The 13,593-nt window shown below is 45.3% G+C and overlaps 1 protein-coding gene across 5 annotated transcripts in view; it reads right to left on the reverse strand.

The window, feature by feature from the left end:
• Positions 1 to 13,593, reverse strand: part of LOC101593092 (sp110 nuclear body protein) — a 30,643-nt gene that overhangs the window by 10,413 nt on the left and 6,637 nt on the right. For 4 of the 5 annotated variants that reach the window (XM_023722215.1, XM_023722212.1, XM_023722213.1 and 1 more), the window contains exons 2-8: positions 12,387 to 12,534; positions 10,629 to 10,797; positions 9,228 to 9,491; positions 8,852 to 8,935; positions 6,450 to 6,527; positions 4,307 to 4,372; positions 949 to 1,089 (exon numbers count right to left, since the gene is read on the reverse strand). In XM_023722215.1, the coding sequence (XP_023577983.1) occupies positions 949 to 1,089; positions 4,307 to 4,372; positions 6,450 to 6,527; positions 8,852 to 8,935; positions 9,228 to 9,491; positions 10,629 to 10,797; positions 12,387 to 12,534 (950 nt within the window). The remainder of the gene's footprint in view (positions 1 to 948; positions 1,090 to 4,306; positions 4,373 to 6,449; positions 6,528 to 8,851; positions 8,936 to 9,227; positions 9,492 to 10,628; positions 10,798 to 12,386; positions 12,535 to 13,593) is intronic. The other variant, XM_023722214.1, reaches the window with a different exon arrangement.

A 13,593-nucleotide genomic window follows, 5' to 3' on the forward strand; every position in this document is an offset into this window, starting at 1 on the left:
CCGTTTTTTTCTCTTTTTTTTTTTTTTTTTTTTGAGATAGGGCCTCACTATGTAGTTCAGGCGGGCCTTCAGTTCAGTATGTAGCACCGGCTGGCCTCAAACCCATGACAATCCTCCTGCCTCACCTTCCTGAATAGTGGGATTACAGGCATATGGGATCCATACCTGACAACAGAACAACTATAATTTGAATTTAATTAAAAGGTATTCACCATTCTAGTTGGTATGAAAATTTCACTGACTGGGTTTAGATTCTAGGCTACAACGAACCCTTAAGAAATGACCACTTCTCCTGTTTTGATTAGTATCACAGACGAATCCCCAGATATCCCAGGACTTAGTCTACCCCTTTCAACTACACACCTGTGTAAAGCTGAATTTTTTTTCACATTTTTCAATCAAAACACCATATCACAACTGATTTGAATGCAGAAGCAACTATAGGATTATCTAGTTGTCTTTTATGAAACTAGACATTACTGAGATTGCAAAGATACAAAATGGTATCACTCTTTCATTTTTTAAAAATATATTTCTCATAAAATATTTGTGCTAATAGGTAATTTGTGGTTGCTTGCAAATAACTTAATATTTAAAACATTAGCTTTCATTTTTAATAAGGTACAGACAGACATGAACAAATAAAAGTTCTTTGGGAGTGCTCAATAATTTTTAACAATATAAAGGCATCAGGAAACCAAAAAATCTGAGAGCTGCTGTCTTAGGTCACCTCTGGGATGAGCTGTCCCATGAAAAGCCCAGCTGCTCCAACCAAAACTCAACTGTAATCAATCCTGACTCTCATTGTCCCTCCCATCACACCCCATACTCCTGTCTTCCCTGCTCTTCTACCAGTGACGTCACATGCCTGCCTACCCCTCTGCCACTCCTGAGGGACCCTCCCACCCAGCTGAGCCCTTCCCAGGCAGATTCCACTGCCAGCCTTACCCTCGGATTTGGACATCTGGGCACGCTTTGCCCTCGTGTTGTAGACCCTTGAGACCAGCTTGGAGTTGCGGGCTGGTTTGTCTTTCCTCTTTGCCACCACTTGGAGCTTCTCCTGGACTCTGTGCCCAGGTGGGGTTGCCCCTGGACCAAGCAGTGACTTGTGAATAGTTAAGTTATAGTCCCCAGTGACTTGTGAATAGTTGAGCTGTAGTCCCCAGCGAGCCTCTTTTTCCACTCATTAGCAACTTCCCTTCCCTGGCCCAGCCCTCTCTCTTTCAGGTCCCTGCACTCTACACCTCATTTCGTTCTATTTCGTTTTCTTGTGTGCACCTTTCTTTCTCCCCCAAAATCACCGTCGGCTCTCACTCCAGGCACCAGACACACTTAGAGGACTCTTAGCGCAGTGGGGCTTATTTCCTGCTTCCTGTTTGTGTGACCCAGCTCCAGGTGGTGGCCACATCTGAGTAGATGACTGCGCATGGCTTCAGGTGGAAAGGCAGAGCATTATAAATACCCCTTCTGACTCCCTCGGGGCCTATGTGTGACAGGAAGGTATTCAAAGGCTCCTGTGTAGGCACCTCCAGGGGGTACAGTGCAAGGAGTGCAAGAACTGAGGGGCAAAGCCCTGCCCTGATGGTGGCTACTCTGAAGGTCTGTGAAGGGTGTGGCTGGGACTAAGGAACTGCAATGCAGGCGGTCCCAGGGGGGAGTCTATTTATTGTAGAAAGAGAACACAGCTCCTACTGGCTGTGACTTCAGAAAGGACTGACCACTGGCTAGGAGCACAAGAATGTCTGTGTGTCTGCAGATCAGCCAGGACCTACCCAGGCACAGCCACCCTTCCTGTCAGCAGGTGGACAGGGGACCTCCCACGCTGAGGCTGCCTCTGGAGGAAGTGGGTGTGGCCTAGCACCTGAAAAGCGGGGCCAGGCCTGGCAAATGTGGAAGGCACTGAGTGTCTATCTAAAGCAAATTGAGTAATCTGAAAGGGTTTAAAACTTGCCTTTGCTTGACAAGTTATCTTTTCTTTTTCTCCATAAGAAAAAGAAGACTTCCAAGAAAATAAAATCAGATCTCTTAAGAGAAAAATAGAGTACTGCTTTGCTTTTTATAACATGGAATATGGACGTATTTTTAGCTTGTCTCCCCTCTTTAAATTTTATAACACCTTTTAAAGTGTTTTAGTATTTTTAACAAGGACACTTAATTAAATATAAAAAAGCATGACTCTCAATACTCCTGTTAGATGGAGATAAAGAGAATGAGTTATTGTTAAATGGCTTCTTTGCACGTTTGAGCCCCTCTTCCTGGACCATCCAATCCAAAGCGGCTCCCACCCAGCGTCCAGGTCACCATTGTGATGATACAGACTCATGGAGACTAGAATAACCATCCAGCAGAAAAGTATAAACACGAGGAATAAAAAGTAAAGCCATATTAGTATGCTGAGCTGTAAAAGGCTCAAGTCAACAACTTCTGACATTGCCGGTTCCTCAGATAACCTACTACCGTTATGGACTACTGGACTATATTGGATTATTTTGCTGAATTCACACACCTACAATATTTGAATGGCAATAGAATACCCATCTCAGACAAAACTAAACCAAAAAGGGGGATATAAATGAAGGTCCATTTTGTGGTGAAAAAAAAAAATATATATATATATACAAAATAGGATAGATATACAGCTACTTTCTCTTAGTTCAATGAGATTTATACTAATAGTGTTTAGACAAGATACCATGTCTGCATCTTGTACTCTGAATAACTACTATGAAGACAATATACAATGTATTAATTATTGAATTGTCCTACTAACCTGTTTTGAAACTGTCTCATTGCTATTTCTTTCTCAACAAAATTAATTAAAAACAAAGAGCTACTATTTAAATTAAAGAAAAACAGAATAGCAATGGGAAGTTTTCAAATCAAGATGAGCAGTAAGCAGCTGACTGAGATGCTTCTTGGAGGCAAGTCTGAGGTGGCAGGGCAGATGTGGGAGCCATCAGCGTGGAGGGGGTAAAGGGAGCCAGGAGCGCGGTGCATGAAGCTCAGGGAGTGTGAGCTGAGCACCGAGAGTAGCACAGCATGCCACCAGAGTGTACACACAACGTGAGCAGACACCATCGTCTCGCTTCCCTGCTCAGAAAGGCCTCTTACTTTTGGTAAAAAGACAAAGAACTAAATGATTTTGATAGATTACTCACAAGGGCACCAAACCCATGATGTTGCACACTGGCATCACAATAGGGGTAAATTCAGTCAGGAGAGAGGCGCGTCAAGCCTCAGGCTGTCCCCTGTCGCGCTGCCCTCCTTCACGGCTACTACATCATGTGCTACCTCTGTCCACGCATTAGTCAACACATTCCAAATGGCCTGTGTCCATCGCCACCAGGAGCGTCCAACTGCGGCCCTGTGGGTTGGACATGCGAGGCTTGCCTGTGTTATAGTGCGTGAAAAGGAATCGTCTTGGCTACACGTAAAACATTCACCACCAAGAGCTGGTAAGTTTTCCAGTTGACACCTTGTGACTCTCTGAGCTCATCTTCATGTCTCCTGGCCTACTGGTGGGTTCCCTCCTGGTGCTGCTTCCCCCCACTCTCTTCCTCTGTCTGCTGCTGGACTCTGCTTTTGGGATTGCTGACAGCAGTACTAGGTCCTTGTCTCTCTTCTCCCATGGATCTGCATGCCTTCATTTATTGATGATTCCCATGTTTTTAGCTAAGGACCAAATTTCTCATTGAGTGCCACACTGATGCATGGTGGGGAAATGAACTTTTCCTGATTACCCAGCACTCCTGTGCAAATCCTCAGCCTCCAGAGACACAGAAATGTGTATTTTATAAAGAGAGAAAGTTCACTTCAATTCTAGACACATTTTACTCTTCACATACCATAAGAATTGGAATTGTAGCTATTTGTCTGCTTAACTGCTGTGACTCAAAGGAATAAAACTTCCCTTCTCTCCTGAGAAGTACAAATGGTTATCCTTGGACTGAATTCTTAGCTAGTCACAAAATATCAGGAAAAAAACCCCAACAACTGGAGTACAAAAAAAAAAAAAAAACTAAGGAGGAGAGGGCTGTCCCTCTAGTATATAAACAAAATCTATGGCTCACCATCACCTCCCCGGGAAATGTAACCTGATATCTGAACAGAAAAACCCTTGTCCATCTCTAGTTTATTCTTTACACAGCAGCAAGATCTAAAATCAAGTCCCATCACTTAAAAGCTCAGGTTTCTGACTTCTCACTGCATTTGGAATAAAATCCACCCCTCCTCCCTCTGCTCCTTCATTACTAAGCCCAGCATGGGTGCTCCCCACTTCCAGCTGCCTTGTGTGGGCTCACTGTACCTCTTGGGGGATGTTTTTTCCTATTTTTCCTTGGAGTTGACCAGATACACGTCCTCCTTTTCTTTCCTGAAGAAAAAAAAATAATTTTTCTTAGTCACCAATAGATGTAACCATCTTACTGGTCACCAGCATTCAGCTTTCCCTCTTAGTTTTTGGACCACAACATGCAGGAAGTCACTGGTGACCTGAGGCACAGCTGCTTTATGGAGTAAGAGGAAGGTGTTTCTTTTGTCCTCTACAGTGGCAGGCAGGGACAGAAGGGGTATGTGTGTGTCTGTGTGTCTGTGTGTCTGTGTGTGTGTGTCTGTGTGTCTGTGTGTGTCTGTGTGACAGAGACAGACAGACAGACAAGCATGAAAGAGGCAGGTGCAGGTAGGGCTTGTTGCACTACTATGGAGACATCAGAAGATTATCCTCTGATCCCTTAATATGAAGCATAAATTTAAACAATTATTACAGTAAAAAGCACATCACCATGAATCCCTCTCATGGTTCCATCTCTTGAGTGATAAACAGATTTTACAAGTAGAGTTCAAGGTTTCAAAGGGTCATTGCAAAAAGTGGAATTTTTTCTTTTTCTTTCTTTCTTTCTTTTTTTTTTTTTCAGTACTGGGGATTGAACTCGGGATCCTGCACTTGCCAGGCAAGTGCTCATTCTACTGAGCCATCTCCCCTGCCCCAAAAAATGGAATTGGCACACAGTGTGACAGAATCATTTTCACACCCATCAGGGAGACTCAGCAGGTGCACCGTCCACTGTGTGTCCCCTAGCTGTGCCCACGATTCAGATGCAGCATGCAGAAAGCAGGTAAGGAGGTTCCCTTCAAGACCTGCGAGAGTTTCAGGAAAAGATGGAGAAGGAAGACCCCACCCTACCAGTATACTTCAGTTTCTTAGCTTCCCAGGTAACAGTTTCTACCCAGTTCCAGTTGGTTCTGTCTCTTACAAAGAGCTGATAACTGTGATGCAGTTAACCACTACAATGCACACTGTATAAACTGATCCCCATGGACAAGCCAATCTGCCTCCATAGGTCCTACCTGCTTATCCCATAGAAGCCTTAGACCGCTGAAGATCAGGGCCTGATATTCTGGGAACGATTCCAATCAGTACCCACAGACATGAAATAGATCCGTTCCCAAATCCTGGGTGTCGTTTCAGTGTTTCTGCTTATTGTTGGAAGGTTAAGAGGATGGCATGAGGTCAGAGACAATGGCCTGAGGATCCAGGGTGGTAAGAAAGGGGGTGAAGAAAGGCAGAGGAAGGCTTGGAAGAGGGAAAAGCCAGTGGAATGTTGATCTAGGTGAGCTGGCAGACAGCTGCAGAGAGAATAAACCATGAGGAAGGAAATAGGGAGGTGTATTTAATTCTTTTAAAAAGATTACGCTGAGGAGAGATCTGAAGTTGAATGACAGCTGTAGGAGGAACAGTCCTCAAGGATAATTACAGGAATCTCTAAGTTAGTTATTGGGAAATTGAGCTTCTTTGCAGGACGGTAGCTCCCATGGGTTCCTTTGGGCACCAGAAGCCAAGCATTTGTGGAGGGCAAAGTCACTGGAAATCAGCAAATGGATTGTCTATTGTCTGTGTGTACCTGAAGGCAGCCGGATTTTTGCAGGGCCCGAGCATACAGACAAACCACCCTGGGGTCTGCCAGGGAGTGATGGGGAAGCCAAAGGGTGGTGGTGTTGAAGGAAAGGAGACTTTTAATTGAATAGTTGGGTAGCAGAGGATGGAGAACCAAGGGACTGGATGGGCTAGCGAGTAGCAGGGGGCGCATACCCCGCCTGCTCCCACCATGGGTGTGAGTGATGGATGGCTGTGAACACCTGGCCATGTCTTATGAGGAAGTGGGACCTTCTCGAGGAAGCAGCTTTCAGCTAATGGTAGAATGCCACTGACATTCTAAGAAGCGGTGGGTGTCAGATCCTGATGATTTCAGAACAGGCAACAAAATGCCTTCCTGTTATTTTCATAAAGGTCTTCAAGGAAGGTGTAATGAATGTGGATTGCAGAAATACACCAGGCTGGCTATCACAAGTAGAGTCACCCAGTGGGTGTTCATGACAAGATAAGACCAGAACAACAAAAAGCAGCTCTGAATTCACCCTATTGACATCTCCAGCGGTAAAGAAATTCTTACCTTTCTTTTTCTGAGATGTGCTGGGTGCTTCTTGGGGCTCTTCTTGGTCATTGGGTTCTGAAGAAGCATCTTTTATTACTGATAAAGGAAATATGAGGTGTGATTGAAAATGATGATGTTTGAATGGCAATGGAATACTCATCTCTGACAAAACTAAACAAAGAAAGGGGATACAAATGAAGAACCATTTTGTATCTGCATACACAAAATAGTTAGGATAGATATACAGCTACTTTCTCTTAATTCAATGAGAAGAAAGATTTGTACTAATAGTGTTTGGATAGGATATCATGTCTGCATCTTGTACGATGAATAACCACTACAAAGACAACAATATGTAATGTATTAATTATTGAAACTTATTAATTGGTCTATTAATTGGTCTTATTAATTGGTTTTGAAACTATCTCATTGCTATTTTTTCTCAATAAAATAAAAATAAATAAAAAAGAAAACGATGCTGAATGTTTAAATTTAAACAATGATTACAGTAAAAGGCATATCACCAGGAATCCCTCTCAAGAACCTTCCGCCACTTGGAGCACACTTAGAGCATGGCTGCCACTTTCTGAAGCAGTTCTGGAAGTTCACTGTTGGTATCTTTATGAGGTGTGGCCAAAAATGACACTGCTGTTGCGTAGTGCCACTCAAGGGAAAGGCAGGCCCCTAAAGCATTCTGGGGTGGCCTCCTCCACCTTATTAATCAGATTTGGTACCAGCCACGTGATCTCTGGTTCTTCCCCAAAGCCAAAGTGACCATGAAAACTAAACATTTTGAATTGATGCAGGATTCTGTATTAGTTACTTTTCTCTCGCTGCTGGCACAAATACTCAACACTCAAAATGAGGCAAGGAAGGGTTTATTTAGCTCACAGTACTAGAGGTTTCAAGACACAGGAGGAGAGGCTGGGGTGTGCTGTGTCCAGGATGACTCTCTCCACCTCTCTGAGAAAGCACAGGCTATAGCCAGTTTAATGGTTCATGCTTTTCCGGGCCCGCCCCTCTAGCCACCCTTGCTCCTCCAGCAGCATCTGTCCCATAACTTACATGAGGCTTTGGGGGGGACAACTAGACACAAACCATAATACAGGACATCGAGGCAGCCATGACAGCATAACTGAAGACACTCCCAAAAGAGGACTCCAGAACTGCTTCAGGAAGGGGTGAAAACAATGAGCTAAGTCCACCTTCCCTCTGTCACCTGTCCTTTCCCCTTGGGGTTCTCACCACAGTCCCTGTGCCAGGCAGATATTCTCCCTTTGCAAACATCTGAAGGATTAGAGTCCAAGTGCAGCAGGCACTAGGGGCTTCTGACCTTCACAAACAATGGTTTCCTCCCAGTCTGCTTATTCCAGACTTGCCTCCTTGCCCTCTCCTGAGACTCTGCCTCCACTAGGATCTTGGGCCTCCTGCCTGTCCATGCTCCCAAATGCTGGGTGAGCAACTGGAACTGGGGCAAGAGGGAGGAGGGGAGCAGGGAAGAGAATCCCACTCCAAGAAGATCCAAAGGGCTTCGGCTCTTGGTAGACAAGAAAACAAAGCCAAGCTTAAGTCATGCAAATCAAGAGCACAGGAAGACTCTTGAGAGGCTTCTTTATTGGGACATCAGGTCATGGGGGGGGGGGGCACTGAGCAGTGGAAGAAAAAGAATCACAGAATCGAGGAACAGAAAGTGGAGCTCCAAGTGGGGAAGAAAACACAGAATTCCAACTGGTAAAAATGACAGGTAGGCAACTGTAGGCCCAGGCTTGGTCAGAAGAGACTGGGAAAGTGAAAAATTCTTTATGCTTACTCTTATTAATTTAATGTAGTGTCTATTTTTTCTTCTGAAATCTAGAAGATGGAATCTTCCATTGCTGTCAGCTCCCTGGTCATGATAACCTTATTTGGGTGAGATGCATTAGAGGAATGGTGGAAATATTATTGAAATCAAGTTCCCAGGAGGTCAGAACCCACAATAGCATTTTCATCCATGCCCAATAGCATACCCCTGTTATGTTTAGTGTAAGCATACTCCCTTCTAACGATGATTTGAGGAGAACACTTGACACAGTGTTAAGAGATAGCAGGCCTTCAAATATTTTGTAATCTTTTAAAAATTGTTTTGATGATATTGCTCTTCCAGTCTCACCCATCTAAGGATGAATAAGGCTGGGAGCTGAAGGCCCCACACTCAGGTGTGGCAAGGAGCCACACAGGGGCTGTCAGGGCAGATGTCACCTGTCAATTCACAAGGGAGTTTGGATGGTTGGCTTGTTTTTCATGGTACACTTGTGAATTGCCCATTTCATTTCCTTTCTCTTTCACACCCAGTTCTTTGCCTGGAGGTTCGTACTACAACCTCTCGGGTGGTAGGTGAAGGTTTTCCTTTCCTAACCACCTTGAGTCCCAGTCCATGTTACCTTGCACTGTGCCAGTGGAAAGGCTGCATGTCTCTTGTGAATCTTCTTCCTTCTTTGTTTTAGATATGACATTGTCATTGGCCACTAAAGGAGAAAGAGAGATCAGGATAGGTTGCAGGACCTGGGTTTCAGGGGGCAGAGTGAAGGGTCAAAATGCCGATTGCAAGTGGAGCACTCAGGCCCCAGGACAGAGGGCTGGGATGGCCCACAAGTGGGAAGTGGGCTGGGCTCCCAGGAGTGCTCAAGAGCCTTCTTGAAAAGTGCTATGCATGGGGAGGTGGGGGCAGCAAAGGGCCAGGTCAGGGATGCAGGACCTGGGGTTCTAGGCGCCTCCTTGCCAGGGACACATGGGTGCTGGACAGGCTCTGCTTCTCACCTGGAGTACTTCCTTCTCCCAGGATGAGTCCAGGAAGTGGCCCAGCAGGAGTGGAAGGGCTGGGTGGTCTGTCTAGGCTCTCACTGATGTGCTGCAAGGATGCTTTGGCCTCATTGACCGCAGGCGCACAGGACAGATGACTTGGTGAAGGCAGCTGCGGTGGGGGCAGCTGCCGCAGGATCTGGAAGGAGCTCTCTTCTGGGTCAGCAAGAACTTTGAGTGGGATCAGCGTGGTTCTGCTCCACTCTCCATAGGCGGTGCCGACTAGGGAGAGTGAAGGAGCACACATCAGCACCTTGTAGACCTTGAATGAGCTGGGGTTCTTAATACAGAACTTCCATCCATGCTGGGGACACGGAGTTCCTGTTGTTCCCATAGAACCCATTCATCCTCATCAGTGTCCATGGCTCCTGTCTACTTTACTTACTTGTTTGGAGCATTCGGTGGGGCTCACACACCTCCACAATGATGTGCTGCCTCACTAGATGCCCAACACTCTGCGGCCAACCAGTTGTGCACTGAAACCTCCAAAATTGTGACCCTGAGCAACGCTTTGCTCTTTACAAGGTATTAACTCAGGCATTTTGTTATAGTGACAGAAAGTTGGCCTACCAGCCCTTCTTTCCTAGTGGACTTCTTATTCTGTATTTTTTCCTCCTATCTTTCCTTTCTATATCTATGTTCATTATTCCTTGTCTTCCTTTTTACTGTCTTTCTTTCCTCCTCTAGCCTTAACATCTGCCTTCCTGCTGGCTTTGTTTAGAACAGTAGTTACAATCTTGGGCCCAAGTATTCGCAGAACCAAACAGGACTCTATGAGTTCTGCCTCTATGTACACAAATAACTTGGAGAAAGTCACCTTCATAGTTTAATTTCTTTACCTGTCCAATACAGCTAGTAATGACTTCACACTGCTATTTTAAAATTCACATGAGATAATCATATAAAAATGGTGGGATAAAGTATTAACAATTACAAACAAAAAGGCATGTATTGCATTCTCCTCTCTCTCTCTCTCTCTCTCTCTCTCTCTCTCTCTCTGTCTCTCTCTCTCTCTCCTCTCAGTCTCCTTGTCCTCCGCCAGAGCTGGTCTTTGTAACTTCGCATCTCTGTCATTGTGCGCAGCACCTAGTTTGTCCAGTATGTTAAATGTTACACTTGCCTTCAATTTCACAGAACAGGTAAGACAGAGATGTCTGTATCTTTTAGAAATTCCTCTCAGAGCATGAGGGTAAGAGTTAGCAGGGGCTGCCCCTCCAGCCTGGCCGGTGGGTGGGTGTGGTCTGTACCTTTTCAGAAGGAAAGCAGGATTGAAGCGCACAACCCAAGCTGGAAACAAACCCAGACGTGTAGCACAGCAACCTATTCTATGTGCAAAAGCCATTCGAGCAACTGCATTACCATTTATGAAGCTTCTGAGAATTGTCCTCAGATTAGGGTATTCACATAGGCTAATCTGGCTGAACAGTGTCACCAGAAGCGACAGGTTAAAAGTCTTCTCCAGTCTGGTGAGAATGTTGTGCACCACTCTGCATACAGGAACTAAATTTCTACAAGCTTCCAGAGAGTCCTTTAGAAAAAAAGAAGGATACGATTAGCAGGAATGGCTATAGAACTGGTGGAGAGTTATAATACACTTGTGTTTTCTAAGTCATAAGAAAGCTAGTTAACTTTTTTCAAGGAGAAATTTAACATAAAACATAGTCAAGTCCTCTAAGGTAGAGAGACCACAGTCCACATGTTTACTTCCCATACATTTGCTGCCTACCCACAGGAATAAATCATTCAGCCTTCCTGAAAATAAGTCTGCTTTGTGAATCTCACTTTTTGGTACATTTGAGGGAAGAGAAATTTTAAGGAATCAAAGTAGAATGAAAAGATGCTGCTGGATCCTTCTTTAAGGCTCCATCACGAAGCTCCAGAAGGGGCTTTAAGAAGCACTCACATGTGGCAATTCTGTGCACTTGCTAGTTTTTGCATGCTTGCTCTCTTCCCCGCCCAAATGAGTTCCAGCCAAAGGGAGACTGTGAATGGCAGGGCCCATGATCAGGATGGGGCTGCCCATTTGGATGGACACTGAATAATAAACAGAAGTGAACTAAACATTCAGTTACAACTGAGAGTAGTATCATCAAAGGAAAGCACAGACTGCAGAGAGAGAGAGGAGAGAGGAGAGGGGAGAAGGGAGAAGGAAGAGGGGAGAAGGGAGAAGAGAGAGGGGAGGGGAGAGAAGAGAGGGGAGGAGGAGAGGAGAAAGGGGAGAGTGAGTCTTATTGAGAAGAGTGGGTCAAGGAGACCCCTCTGAAGAGAACCATCCAGACTGTAATCTGAAGGAGTTAGAGATAGTCAGATAAGGAGTGGAAGAAGATTGTTCTACCACCGTTGCCACTTTTCTGGCCCTGGAGCTCAAAAATACTTTTAAAAAACCAATGTACAACAATATGAAACTTGTCTCAAAATTATATGCAAAGAGCACCACTTTGTCCAAATTGCTGTACTGTACCTTGTAGTACCTGCCCGCCTCACATCTGAAGGAACTGAGAGCAATAAGCGCTCAGAGAGAGTGGGGAGATGCCTGCAGGAGCTGGAGGCCACCTCTTCCTCGCAAGATGAGATACATCCATCTATCCACCCAGAACCGTGAATCTGGGTTATTTGAAGAAAGATCTTTGCAGATGTCACTGGGTTACTGATCTCGTGAGGAGATCATCGTGGGCTAGGGTGGGGCCTCCATGCAGGTGACCTTATTAAGAAAAGAAAAATGGAAAGGACACAAAAGGCAGAAGGAGATGAGAGAGGGAAACAGACACTAGACTGATGCAGTCAAGGACCACCGAGTGCTGTCAGCCACTGCCAGAAGGTAAACACTTCTCCAAGCTTCTAGAAGGAACCAATGCTTTCAACACCTTGGTTTTGGTCCTCTGACCTCCAGAACCTAGAGACAATACATTGCTGTTCTTTCAAGCCACCTGCTTTGTGTTCACATGCCATGGTCACCCCCATGACACCCCAAAACCAATATAGCACCTACAATGGCACTCCTCACTCTACAATGAACATATCTAAGTGTGGTACCGCCACCTCCAGAAGCCCTTGTGGGTGGTGGCTTGAGATCTCCATAGCCCAGCCCACTGCATGGGTCAGGCTGACGTGACTCACCCAGTACATCTGCTCACTGATGAAGGCCTTGTCTCGGAGCAATTCCAAGAAGGGAAATGGCTTGCTTATGGCATAGGCAATCTCAAGCTTTTGGACTATGAAGTGCTGGAGAAGTGCCTTTTCCAAGGCTCTGCTCACAGTGAACGTCCTATGGAAAGAGGCAAGTTAAGAAAAACAGGCAAAGACTGCAGGGGCCTGGGGAGCCACTCTCGGCACCAGAGGGCACCTGCAGACTGGCTTTCTGGTCTCCCCAGCAGTCTGCAAAGCAATCTCTGCCAACAAGACTCATATAGGAAATGAAGATGACGTCCAGCAAGTGGAGAGGCCAAGAGTGTCCTGAGGGGGCTGCTGGTAAACATGAGGTGGCTACTAAAAACAGCTGCTATTTACTGAGTGCTTTCTAGGTAATGGACTTGTTCTAAGGGCTTCGCAGGCAGGAACTTAAACTCTTCACAAAACCTTGCCAAGTGGTTGTTGGGAGCTGCTGAAGCTGGAAATTGATCCTATGAGGGAGGCAAGGATGAGGCCTCATTGCCTAAAGCAGTCAAGCCACCTCAGTCTTGAGAAAAACATCCTGCCTGGGCACTGTGGGCTATTACTCACTAGGCAACCTTGTGTCTTGTAACTTTGCAAAGCTATAAATAAAAGCCCTTACTGTTTATTGTTCAGGGGTCCTTTACCTATCAGGCACGGGCTGCCACCTGACCTCACTATCATCTCTTGTCTTTATTTTTTATCCTCTCACCACTTTCTCCCAGGGACCACTGAGAGATCAACACATTCCTACATATGGCCCTGCAACAGGGGCTCCCAGTAAGGGGATTTTGATAGGAGGGACAACGGTCCCCAGAATTTTGCTGGCAACAGGGAATCGACTGGTGGGGGAATCAACTGGTGAGTCAATAGTTAGCACTGGAGTGTTAAATTGACAACTATCAGGTAAAAAGCATGAGGCACAGGGGTCTACTGACCTTAAAAATTACATAAAAAATGAGCTTAAAGAAAGGAACAGATTTAAGAAAAACAAAAAAGGAGAAAGTTATATAGAATTTAAAATGTGGCAAAGCATTTCAAGAACCACAGATGTGTACAGATGTATGGTAAAAATAAAAATTAAGGGGCCGGGGAGATGGCTCAGTGGAATAAGCGCTTCCCTGGCAAGCGCATGGGTCTAAGTTCAATCCCCGGTTCCACAAAAAAAATAAAA

Source organism: Octodon degus, unplaced genomic scaffold (assembly GCF_000260255.1).
Source record: "Octodon degus isolate 3935 unplaced genomic scaffold, OctDeg1.0 scaffold00089, whole genome shotgun sequence".
Taxonomy (NCBI): domain Eukaryota; kingdom Metazoa; phylum Chordata; class Mammalia; order Rodentia; family Octodontidae; genus Octodon; species Octodon degus.